Source organism: Callospermophilus lateralis, chromosome 6 (genome assembly GCF_048772815.1).
Source record: "Callospermophilus lateralis isolate mCalLat2 chromosome 6, mCalLat2.hap1, whole genome shotgun sequence".
In the NCBI taxonomy this organism is placed as follows: Eukaryota; Metazoa; Chordata; class Mammalia; order Rodentia; family Sciuridae; genus Callospermophilus; species Callospermophilus lateralis.
The window spans coordinates 15,083,349-15,096,954 of NC_135310.1; the positions used below are offsets into that span (position 1 = coordinate 15,083,349).

The 13,606-nt window shown below is 39.9% G+C and overlaps 1 protein-coding gene across 9 annotated transcripts in view; it reads left to right on the top strand.

The window, feature by feature from the left end:
* Positions 1–13,606, top strand: part of Syne1 (spectrin repeat containing nuclear envelope protein 1) — a 421,786-nt gene that overhangs the window by 363,658 nt on the left and 44,522 nt on the right. For all 9 annotated transcript variants that reach the window (XM_076858120.2, XM_076858112.2, XM_076858113.2 and 6 more), the window contains 2 exons: positions 6,418–6,576; positions 9,307–9,473. In XM_076858120.2, coding sequence (XP_076714235.2) covers positions 6,418–6,576; positions 9,307–9,473 — 326 coding nt within the window. The remainder of the gene's footprint in view (positions 1–6,417; positions 6,577–9,306; positions 9,474–13,606) is intronic.

Genomic DNA, 13,606 nt, shown 5'->3' on the forward strand with positions numbered 1-13,606 from the left:
TTAAAGGGTGTGTGGCGTGGTTAGTCATACTTTATTCATGTTTTAAGTACCTTTCTGTGTGTGCAGTACTTTAGAAGAGATCCCAGGTTGGTCTTTGAGTTGGAAATGAAAGGGAAAAGTTGGTGGAAAGGCAGTAAGAGGACTCCCTGGACCAAGAAAGTATCAGATTGCAGGCTCACAAATGAGCAGACAGCTGCCCAAGAGGCCTGTGGACCTACCCTCCAAGAGGCAGGGCCCAAGTCTGTCTCTGCCCATCTGTAACCTATGCACCATGCCTGGCACATTATAGGTTGTGACACTTAATTATTCAGTTGAATTGTTCCACTGTTGTGAATTTGACAAGTCATAATAAATGTTCCCACCATCAAGCTTACAAACTTGATTTACACAAACTTTTACAGTTACAAAGAAAATCATGTATAATGGGGTTTAACACAATATGTGAAAATTTATAAAGATATAAATGAGCTAAGGATGATAGGGATTGAAGAGAATGAAGGTGGTGCTTCTTGGAATGGGTAAATCTTCAAGGGAGGCCTGAGATGGAGAGCGTGGAGTGAGATTGGTGTGCAGGGGACAAATGGATGCGGAGACAAGCTTGCAGCTGCAGTAGAGGCCAGGGACGCAGGCCTTAGTGGGGCATATGTAGGTGTCATTTGGTGGAGGAAAGGCTCTGAAAGGGTGGTGTCTATGCCAGCTATGCTGCTCTACCATCTCTTTTCTCTCCCATCCTTCTACCTCCTCTAACTTTAGGGATGCTTATCCTTGTGCTCCAGGAACTACTAAACAGAGGCTCAGAGCCTCTTGGTTTATTTGACATCAAGAGGAAATATGTTCTTATAGAAACTTCCTTCTGAATGTTTAAATGAAAACCCAGAATTTTCTCATCTTGTGAACCAAAGAGGGACTCTAGGCGCACATGGTAGATGTGTGAACCCTTTTCTTGTGAATATATTTTTGCAAAAAGCAGGACGCAGGAGAGAGGCTTTCATCAGCCGGTCAGTGATTCACGTTCAACCTGAATGTAGCTACTTTTCACAGAGCTCTGTATTCTCAACGACCATGAGAAACCTCCATCAAGTTCCTCATAGGAAGTGGCACTATTAATCACCACACTTTACTCTTTTCTGATTTCTTCAACCCAGAAGGAATACATTTCCATAGTCACTCATCCTATCATTTCCTGATGTAACGACCTTATCATGATGTATAAATGGAAGCTATTTTGTGGTGACAGATGATGGCAAATTTTTACAGCATGATTCCTTTACCCTTATTGAGCCTGTTCATCTATTTTTAATTTTGAGAAAAGTTTAGTACTACTTGCTGTCTTAGTGTTTTTCAACATTAGACCAGATCCATTTCTGTAGCTAATGGAAGGCTGCAGAGTTCTTCAGAAAGGTGACACCTCAGAGTTTGGCCGTTTCCTTGGCAAACACACATGCACATCCCTCCCTAAAAGCCTGATCATGCCACTCCTCCTGCCTAAGCTGATGATTTCTTCCCTTCTGATTTCTAGCCTGTGGTCTTTCATATTCTACAACCTTGTGGCATTGTGACATTATGCTCTGTCTTTGAGATTTTCTTAGTCCTGTGAACTACCCTTTCCCTTTTGGTCTGTGCTGTTCCATAGTATGGTATTTTACTTTTTTATTTGTGATCTGATTCCAAAAGCTAAGGTGCAAAGACCTTTTCTCTATATGGCTAATGCCCACCACAGCTGAGTGTTCACTATGTGTCTGTGTGTATGTTCAGTATAGCAGTAGAGGGGATGGAACCAGCACCTCGTGTTGGTGAGGCTACTGCTCTGCCAGTGGGCTATGTCCCCAACCTTATACATTCTTTTTTTTTTTTTTAATTTTTTTTAGTTGTAAGAGGGATGCTACCACTGAGCCACAACCCCAGCCCCCTGAGTATTAAAAAGATATAGACTCTATGTCTTTATGCTTCTGCTCCTCCAATGATAAAACAATGACACAAGTTTTAATGTTTTGGAGGTTAAGATTATGGTCATGCAATATTCTTTGATTTGGGAAAACTTGTTTAACAGTGCCATGAAAGTATTACTATTATTACTAATTCTTATACATGTAGATGTTGCAAAAATGACCACTAGATACCTAGGCAACAGTCTGTTTGAAAACATATTTTGAAAGTTGCTTTTGGTCACAGAATATGCTGTGAAGAGATTAATGCTTTGCACCCATGCATACATCAAAGTGTAAAGGAGAGGAAGCTATAGAATACATAGTGTTTCTAGAAACTTTCTATGTCCAAGTGTCCTGAGGACCTCGCTTTATTTCATTGTACATCAAGTTGTTTGCCAGTAGGACTTCAGTCATAGGTTTGGTCAAGGTGCCTGCATGTCAGTCTTAAGGAAGGAGGTGGATGCGCTGCTAGTTCTTGAGTTGTTTCTGGTGAACTTTTGTCGAGTGCGGAAACCACAACAGGAAGTGAGCCTGTGCCCGTTTCATTGTACAAGTCAGAAACTGCGTTCGAACACAGCATTGTCCCTGCTAAGGAGCAGGTATCCTGTTCCTGTTCTTCCAAAGCAGCTGATAAGGAGTCAAGAGTACCTGAGAGCAGGTAAGAACGAGGAAGCCGGACTGGACTGTGAGTAAACATTGCAGCACAGAAAAAAAAAAAATGCATAAAAGAAATCTGTTTTTGAATAGACTCCCCAGGGGGTAGTCAAACTTGTGTACAGCCATGGGTGATACTTGCTTTTACTTCTGTTTCAATTTGAAGAACTGTGAGTGTGGAAATTCTATTTGAAAAATAAATTTATAACATCACTGTAATTACTCATTTCTTTTCCCTGCAAAATGTCATCGTCAAAATATGTGAAGCAGAAAAGGATGTACTTCCTGTTCAGCTGTCTCCCGTTCTGCAGGCAGTACAGTGTGTCTGTGCCTGTAAGAAAATGTAAATGTGTGCTGAGCTGATAATATAATTTGAGGGATTTGACTGTATCCAAGCAAAGAGATGGTAATGTTCATTTCTATATGGCCTAATATTGGACTTATAAACAACAAAAACAACAACAACAAAAAAAAAAACCCACTCCGTTCTTCTAATGAATTTACATTTTTAAAAAAATCTTTTGGCCCCCATTGGCAGCCAGTGCTTATAGCCTACCTGCTGCTTCTTAAGTTTCAAGTTCATGATAAGCAGTGCAGAGGTGCTTTCATAGTGTGTGAATATACACAGACACTGAAGACACCAGTGCCTAGGAGGAAGCCAGCTAACAGCTCCAGGATGCCCTGAGTCATGCACAACAGTATAGACAGAGTGAAGCAGCAGCGTGGCCAGGGCCGCCCTGTCGGGTCTTCAGAATGTGCCTGCTATTTCCTAGTACATGGGAATGGTGCTTGGCACAGTGAAGACACACGCTTACCATAAACAATAAACATGTGATGAATTTGGGGAAGAATTAGGATTAATTTGTAAGTGAAGAGTGTAAGGCTTAGAGTAACCTTTCCCTGGTCACGGTATCCAGAAGCGATGGAGACGGGTTCTCAGGTGCCTCTGGATGTTTGATCATAATGTTATATTGCAACCTGTAACAACGACTCAAGCATGGCTGGACCTCTTTTACTCACTATAAACAGATGCCTCAGAGGTGTTCAGTGTCACTCTTCTGCTCCCTGTAATGGGGATAAGACCACCTACCTCTCACAGTAATGGAGAATAGATTTTTCTGTCACAGGATCACCCTCCCTGAAGACGTGGGTGAGGGTAGCCCCAGCTTGCTTCCTGGATCGTGGCCAACATTGGGGGGAAGCTACTCAAAGCAAGACAAATTCACCAGACGGTCAGGGGTTTCGAAACTCTTTTTCAGAAAGCAGTTACCAATTATGAAAATACAGTTTCAACTTACAACATCAGCTGGACTAGAATCTTAACTACAGCCAGGGCCCTGACTCGGGTGCTGTGTGACCCACGGAGACCCACTGGAGAATTAGTCTGAACATCCCAGCAGATCAGAGCCACTCTCTCTCTCAAAGTTGGAGAGGAAAGGGGTACTGAAGGAGCATGCTCCCCAGCACTGTCCCCAGTGGGGCTTAAAGTAGGTGACGTCTGCCTAAAAACTTTAACATTTTAACCTGTGGGTTGTTGTTGTTGTTTAGCTTTTTCTACTCCCCACCCCAAGTGAGCTCATTGCCCTCTCAGCTTTTCTGTATTAAACTACCTCAATGAAGACTAAATGTTCCACTGATTATATTGAGGGGGAATCCTTGATGGCTTCATCAGTGACACCCAACCCAGAGAAATATTTATTTTAAAACATCCCAAATAGCTCAAATGATTGAATTTCTAATGTTGAAATTTCAAAAACTATGGTGAGTTACAAACTCACTGTCTAGATGGGCCCTGAGAAAGGGGTCTTCAGCTTATGTCCTAACTCCCTACTCTTTTCTCAGATATAGAAACACAGACATTTGGGTTGTATGGGAGCTAAATTATCTGCCTCATCATCAACAGATTCATTTCTAGACAGAATAGATACCCAGGAAGCATAAGGCACCTTCAAAATTTTCATTTTCATTTTCATCTTAGAGATTCCTTTGATGTATATATACTATGTCAAAACACACTCTACTATCATGTATATATTAAAATTAACAAAATATAAATTAAAAAGAAAGGAGATTCCTTTAAAGCTCATAAAAAAGCAATTGAATTGATAAGCTAAAGCCAAATTTTAACAATTTTAGAGTCTAGGGTGTATATCATTGGTGCTTAGCATACACTTTGTATTTGTTTGAAAATTTCCATAGTGAAATGTTGCAAAAAAGAGAGAGAGAGAGAATCAATAGTTATGTATTTAATGCAGTGGACTCAATAATGGAATGGCTAGTATTACCGACAGGTCTTCAAATCTTACCACTCAAATCATATTTTGTTTGGCTAATGTATAGTTTAGTTCCACTAGAAACATTCCTTAGTATCTCAACCTCCACTGAGAGAACAAAAGTAGCATAAAGTGAGAGAACTTAAGAATTCTAGAATCATTCTAGACTTAGAAATGAAAACAAGTATCTATAATGTTCAAGGAACTTTTCAAACTCAATAATACACGACTTTATTTAAAAATGGGCAAAGGAATTCACGAGATAGTTCTGCAGAGAAGATATACCAGGCCAGGAAGCATATGAGAAAGCTCTTAACTTCATTATCATTAGGGAAGGGCACATGAAAACCACAGTGAGGTAGCATCTACCACCTGCTAGCATGGCTGTCATCAAAAAACAGATGATAACAAACTCTGGTGAGGAGATAGAAAAAGTGAACCCTCATTGCTATGGGAATGTGAAGTGGCGTAGCCACTTTTGAAAACAATCCCTGCTGTTACCATGTGACCCAGCAATTGTATTCTTGGGTGCATACCCAAGAGAAATGAAAATGTGTCCACGTGAAGGCTTTAGCATGAAGGCTTAAAACAGCATTATCCATAGTAGACTTAGGGTGGAATCAACCCAAATGTCCTGAATTAATGAATGAACAAATAAAATGTGTTATATCTGTGCAATGGAATTTATTTAGCAATATAAAGGAATGAGGTATTGATAGCTCTGAACATGGATAAAGCTTTAAAATACAAGCAAAAAATCCAGTTACAAATATCCACTTACTGTATGATTTGACTTACAAGAAATGTCCCCAATAGGCAAATCCCCAGAGGCAAAAAGTAGATTCGAGTTGGAAGGTGCATAGGGAGAAAAAGGGGAGTGACTGTGATGACTACAGGGTTTGGGGGGTGTGTGCATTGATTTGGGATGATGCTTGTACAACTCCGTTAGTAAACACCACTCGGTGTATACCTGAAGCAGATGGATTGCATGATGTGTGAATTCTACCTCAGTCAAGCTGTTATGCTGAGGGGGAAAACAAACAAACAAACAAAAAAATGTTGAAAGGAGTAGAGAAATACAGGAACTTGCCCCAAGTGGAGTTGCCAGGGTGAAGCTGAACAGAGACACGTGTTCCTCTTCAGGCTCCTCCCAGGTCCCCTCAGCTCCTCCCACCTGATACCTGAGGCTCTTTTTCCTTCTTTCTTTCCTTCCATTTTCCCCTTCCTTCCCTATTTTTACTTTTCTTTTCTTTCTTTTTTCTTCCTTCTTTCTCCCATTTTTCTCTTCCCTTCTTGCCCTCTTCTTTTTGGTCCTTCTGCTTTAGTACTCTGTACCTACTGGTCATATGTCAGCTGAGCCAGCTGTGCAAAGTTGAACCTTTAACAGGTCCGTGTGCAGGGGGACCCACCTGTGGTGGACCACCAATCCTGAATTTCAGGAACAGTGGCCTGCGGGGCGCACAGCGGAGGGCAGAGCCCAGGCACCTGGTAAATGCTGCTCCCTGGGGTGTGAGTCCCCGCTCCTTATCCTTTGGCGTCTTGTCCTGTTTTAAACTTCCCAGGTCTCCTTGAGGCGGCAGCAGGTAAACGAGAGACTGAACGAATGGGCGGTCTTCAGCGAAAAGAACAAGGAGCTCTGCGAGTGGCTGACTCAGATGGAGAGCAAGGTTTCTCAGAACGGAGACATCCTCATCGAGGAAATGATCGAGAAGCTCAAGAAGGTACGGGGCAGGCAGGGCTGCCTGTGCTTCCGCTCTGCCTAATGCTCAGGTGTTTCCAACCAGTGCAGAGGGGCCTTCCTGGGGATTACTTGCCATCAAGGGAACACTAGGTTTTAAACATCTTACCTTCTTGACCCAAACAGACCTGCATGAAAGGCCAGCTTCATACACGAAATACGCAGAATACTTTCAGTCTGTGGTAACACAGATTGTCTGCTATGGATTAGTATTAGTTTTATCTCACTTTGGTTTTCTGTCTTGAATTTTAATCACTAGATTAGAACTAAAAGAAAAATATCCTAGGGTAAATTAAACTGAAATTCCTATAAAACCCGTCTGCAGATCGATAGGAATGAAGATTTTCCTGGGAATTTTGGCTTCCTGTTATTTTCAAGTATTCGTGTATTATTATTTTCTATATTCATTTGAATCCAGGATATTTCTCATGTCTGTTGAAAAGTAGGGCTGATCAAATTGGCCAACATTTAAAAATATTTTTTGATGATTTCAGTATTGCTTCTACATTGTTTTTGAACAAATAATCATTTCAGAGTTATTTTAGTTTATGTTTCTCTTGAGCACATATCACCATCTAAAGTATGATGTATTTTTCATTTTTACCTGTTCATGGTCTATCTAGGATATAGGCCCCCTGGACTGTCAGTCTCACTGGAACATGGACTTTGTCTTGTCTATTATTATCTCCCCTGCACCCAGAGCAGCATCTGACTTCTTATAAGCACTTAATTCATATTTTTGGAATGAATGAATTATGACTTCATTCATTTAGAAAAGAAATATAAATGATTATTAGAAAAATTTATCTCCATTCATTCATGCACATAGAAAAAATACCCTCAGAGGTGACATGCAATATTAATAACTTTAGAGTAGTTTCAGTATAACACTGAAAATTCTGAGTAAGCATTTGTTTATTTGACATTGCAAAGCTTTAATACCTGGGTTGAGACGAAACAGGTTTCATTTTAACATCTGCTAATGGTGGCACCTTGCTAGTTGCTGTGTATCTGGGAATGCTATACTGGACGTAATGAAATGCACTAGCTACTATAGTAAAATTTGCTAAAGAATAAGTTTTGTTTAAATGTACCTATATATGCCCATTGCTTTTTAACATAAAATTCAGAATGTATATTTTTGGAGTGTGGGAGGGAAAAAAATCTCTTGAACAAAATAAAACCATAATTAAAATTTAGAAAAATTTCAGCTATTCACATAGGTAATTTTGTTACATTATTTGGAATAATATTAGAAATACTCTTTAAAATTAAATTTTTATTTTTATTTTAACTAGGATAGTTAATACTATCCTAGTTTATATATAGAATAAGTCATGGGATTTAGACAGAAAGTCTTTAAGAGCTTGCCACTCCATGGTGTCTCTTTTGTAAAGGAAGAGAATTACTAAGAAAAGACTTGGCAATTTTGACAATATAGAAAAAAAGTGGTAACCAAATGGAACCAAAAATATTGATGTCCACTGGCATTGACATTAACAAAATAGTTCAAATTAAATGATAATCCAAGAGGTTTGTAGTAATTTCTTTGAAGTAAACATTTCTTAATAAAATCATCTCAAATTGGTGATGAAATATTAAAACAACTAATAAGTGTATATAATGTTTTGGTCTTTGAATCCCATTGTGTGAAATAACACAAAAAGGCCAGTAGGCGGGGCACTGGGCATGAGGAGGGCCCTGAGCCCTGGGAGGGAATAAATTTCCTTGGCCCTCCCATTCCTTTGAGGCCTTTTGCTTAGGTAAATGACCTGGCAGGTAAATGGCCTGTTATGACAACTGCTTTAGAGCAGAGAAGGTTGAAATATCTTTGCTCATGAGAAACCTGTCTTCATTTATTGTTTTGCTGAGGTACTATTTACTTCAACCAAAAATGAAAAAAAAAATTGATTCTAATGATTGGATACTATTACTCACTGTGACAAGAGAATAACAGGGTTACTGGGCGTTGGGGAAGGGTTTCATTATAATTTAAGTTATATCTTTTAGTGCCTATCTCTTGCAAATAGAACCACATAAAATCCGCTCTACCTATTGAACCAAAACAATCTTTAATAGAGGCTGGGTCAGAAACTGGATAAATCAAGAAGGTTGTAGACCTATTGACTTGTTAAAATTAATGACTATTATTCATAAGAGGTTATCATTGATTTATGTGTTACAAAATATTGGCCTTATGTAGAGATTACTTTTTTAAAATGAAGGAATTCTTAAAATATTTTGCACAAATAACATGCCTGACATACAAATGCACATACACAATTCCCTGTGTGTATGTGTATCTATGTGTGTGTGTATTTACCTTATAAATGTCTTGTCATCTCTTTGTATAAGAATTAATTCTAAATGTAACATCAGGTTAGGGATTAGAGCAATAAGGTATAATTTCAGTGTTAAATTTTCCAAATTTTGTCATTTTGTAGTTATGTATATATTTTGTTTTTAGTGCCCATTTTAAGAAAACAGACAGCACCTCCCATTCTGTTCAACAACACCTGTATAAAAATTTAATCCATACATGCTGAAAATAATAGATACTACTAATTCTTGTGCATGGATGTTCACATGGTGTTCCTTATGCCCAAACTATTTCTCGGCAGTAGAAAACCATAATTATCATGTTTCTAGAAGAGCTGGATGAATGCATTAAGCATATGCTTTCTGACCTCTGTGATTGCTATTTATTATGCAGGATTATCAAGAGGAAATTGCTGTTGCCCAAGAGAACAAAATACAGCTCCAGCAAATGGGAGAACGACTTGCCAAAGCCAGCCATGAAAGCAAAGCTTCAGAGATTGAATACAAGCTTGGAAAGGTCAACGACCGGTGGCAGCATCTCCTGGATCTCATTGCAGCCAGGTAAAAAGGACCTGATTCAATAGCACATGTGTCTGCAGAATTTTAAAGCCTTTTATTTCAGCTAAAAGATAAACCAACAAATCACTCTCTTTCTCTCTCTTCTGATGTTATTCTGCCATTTTGACGTTTGTTCTATTCTCATAAATGCCACTTCCATTAACTTTAAAATTCTCCTTATTTCAAAAATCTAGTGTTGTTTCATGTAGCTGAGAAGGAAGGGAGAGAAAGTCACATCCAAACAGCAACCATTCCCAAGAAAAGATATTTATTTCAGGAGCATCATAGGTAGCCTACAGCCTACGGGGAAGAAAAAGAAATTGCTGACCAGTATTTGCAGAGGGTATTTTTGTTTTAAATATATATTTTAAGAAGGTTATAACATTCCTATTATATTTTTGGTTAGCAGGATGTGGGAATAAAGCTGATTGTTGCTATTTTTTGCTTAGTTGCAAAACTAAGCTGCTTCATTATTTGTAATTTTGTGCTTAGTTTTAATGATAACTCTGAGCACCTTTCTCGTGTCTAAGAGGCAGATTATGTTCAGTTTCTACTGGGGAAGGTCAGCATGAATAAAGGGGATAATAATCAAAAAGAAAAACATGTGAGGGTCTTTACCAGCAGTATTAATTCTGATCTGATTGAATAATGTACTGTGCTGTTTGATATTAAAGAGGGAATGATTAAGTAGAGACTTTGTTTTAGGTGAACTTGGCTTCATGTGGGAATCCATGAGGCCAAGAAGCTTTATCCATTCTACTCACTATATATCACAAACATCAATAATACTGCCCGGGGCTGAGGATGCATCTCAGTGGAAGAGCCCTTGCCTAGCATGTGTGAGGCCCTGGATTCAGTCCCTAGCAGTACACAAAAAGAAAGAAGGGGAAGGAGGAGGAATATGAATAAACATAATTTGGGCTCAATAAATATCTCAGTGAATATATTCTTGTATATTTGAGCAGTTAGGAGGGTTTGGGGCTACTCCAAACTTTTTAAAATCTGGATTCCTTTCCTTAGCCTTGCTGAATACACATAAAGCACCACAATTCTGTATGCTGATTGTGAAAACATTAGTGTACTTTTTTTTTTCTTTCTATAAGGAAGACATCAAAGAGGGTCTAACTCAAGAAGTTGAGATTATTATTTGTTTTAGGGGTAATGAAATAAAAGTGCAATAAGTGGTTATCAATTTTTTCAATGTTTAACAATTGCACACTTACTAGCTAGCTAACACTTACCAATCTGGGTTTGTATGAGGACTGTGCTACAGGCTTCCTATGCATCTTCTCACGTGTCATTCACAATACCCTTTGAGGTGGTCCTTATCATTGTGCCCATTTTACAGGGTAGAGACTGAGGCTCAGACTTGCCCTGGTCATACTCACATTGCATGGCAGAGCCTGTGCTACCTGACTCCAACATCCTATGGTGCTATGGGGCACGATTCTCTGCTGCCTGGCTAGTTTGTGACTTCTTTTTCCTGATTAGAGAGACAAAGCAGTTCAGTGCAGGTTAAGTTCTGGTAATCATTCCCACAATCTCATTTTTCAAGCCTTTGTAAAGCATTTGCAATGTGAGGACCGTTAAACTCTGAGGGTGCAACTATAGAGCCCTCTCTCCTCAAGAGGTCATGGTGGGCAAAAGAATTCACAAAGAATGGAGTAAAACCATGTGCTCAGAGCTCACTGTGCCTAGACTGAATGGTGCAACTTAGCTGAAGTTATCCCCCGGTATAGACACACAGAGGTTCAGGATCCCAGTGCTACTTGTAGCCTCACATCTCAGTCACTACAAAGATAACAATCTCTTAATTTAGAAGGAGAAATCGGAGACTGTTTTGCTATAAATACCCTTCTTAGGGAGATCTACTTGGTAAACTCTTCCCCCACCTAGGTTTTCTGTCAGATTCTGACTCACAGATTGATCTTGCATGTTCATGTAACCCAGTTAAACTAGTTAAACTTCTCTTATAATTTTTGATGGCCATTTGGTAGGGAGGATGGGGAGGTACTGTGGCAAAGGTATTTTACCTTAGACTTACTATACTGTGGTTGCCAACCGCTACTTAGCATATGCCCAACCCAGGGATGAGCCAGCATCACACAGGAGTGCCATGCCTGTCCCCAGTCATGCCTGCTTGTGATATTTTTGTGTAGCTATTCAGGTGAGAATTTTATAGATGCTATTTAGTTCACTTTGTGAATGACTATTGATAAACTTGACTGGATGATCTATACGTAAGGTACACAAGCTTTGTACCATAGTCACTAAGATGCCCATGTGTACTTTCACTTATACAGTCTCATCCTACTCAGGTATATTTCCTATGGGAAAGTTTTGTGGATATATTATCTATTTCTTGTTGTTTTCTTCAAAAATGGACCAGATGATGAGCTGATCATTAATTTGCCCCAGAGTTTAATGCCACATGGGGTTCACAGTCTCCCTTTTGGCTTTCCCAAAAGACACCCGACCATCACCCCTGCTTTCTGTTTCCTGGTCACTGGTGCAGAGACCATGTGAACATATCCCACACCTGTCTCCAACTGTGAAGGGCCAGCGGAAATACTCAGTTCTGTGATTCAGTCCCAGTCAGCGACTCTTCCAACTTTTTTCCACGCTGATTCATGAGACTAAAATATGACCCACTGTGTGATTTTTTTAAAAAATATTTTTTATATTTCTTATATACTCATTACAGGACATTTGGAAACTTAAAATTCACAAAAAGAAAAAAGTTAACAGAAATCTCACTGTCAAATGAATAGATATCTTTTAAATAATCTTTTGAAATGAACAAATTAATTTTTTTAGCCTTACCGGGGCACTAATATTTCCTCATTATATTTTCTCACCAGTAGTCGAGGTAAAGAACAAGCTCTTTCCCACAGAATCTCTTCCCTCCCACCTTCCCTGACCACCCCTCAAATTCCTACTTACACCACTGTGAGCTGCAGATTGGACAGAAGGGAAAGAGAAGTTGCCCCGTGTGGCTGGCACAGTTGGCTGTAGCTGCGGAGGCTGGGTCTGTCCTTTTGCATGTGGGCGTCTGTCTTTTCTGCGTAGCCCTCCAACCTGACAGCCCGCAAGCCCAGTTGACTGCCCTCACAGAAGGGGCAGAACATCTGGAGCCGCTTTAATTTCGCTCTCTCCTTTCTTCAGACCTTAGCCGCCTCCTCCTTGCGGATTACGCTGAGCTGTTTCCCCTTCTTACACTCGTGGCCTACATTCCAGGAGATCAGGCCTGGCACATGTTAATGAATGTGGGTTTTATTTAGAAACATGACCACTTGTCACTGCCCAGTGTCATGTTATCAGGCAGACACTACCACCATTTGTCCAGCGTGTGCATTTTCATACTTCTGTGCACAGAGAGGGGGAAACGTTCAGCCCCACGCAGGATCTAGCTCTTGGCTCTGCAGAGCCTCACTTTGGCAAGTGGAAACTTCATGGTGGTGGCCGAGGACTTGCGTGCCCTGAGGATGGCAGAGGACGGCTGCGCAGAAGCGGATCTCCCAGACTGTAACTGCGATGTCACCAGGCAGGCATCTCCTTGAGTTTCTTCCATTGTGCATAGCTCTCGTGTGACGTGGGTTTATAGGATAGATGCTGGGAGCTTTAATTCAGAATTGCTTTTGCCAGCCTCACCTGAAGGTGGTTGGTGTCAGGAGACTATAGGCTGTGGACTCCACAGAGCTATGTGTTGGCTTGTTTTAATGTTCTTCTGATAGACGTGTGCAGCTGGACAAAAAGGTTAATGGACTTCACTATGACTTGGCATTCCAGTCGTCTCTGGACTGTGTGTGTCACACGAGAAGTGTGGCTACAGTAGAGAGGACGAGACCCAGGAAAGAGATTTAGAAAGAGACCCAGTTAGTCCCTCATCTGCTGTTGAAAAGATGGGTGTCTGGTGAGACTGAAATTCTGCTTTCACCAGTTCCCAGCTTTGTAGCACAGCTTTCTTTTTAATAAATAAGAATCAGATTTTTATCTATTAAATAAAGAAAGTTGCTTTTGTGTTTGTCAGTCAAAGCCTTATAAAATGCTGAAATTTATGTCTGAAATAGTAATGAATGCATTGTTTAAAGACTTAGTTCATGATTTTTTTCAATTAGAATAACAATATGACAGGT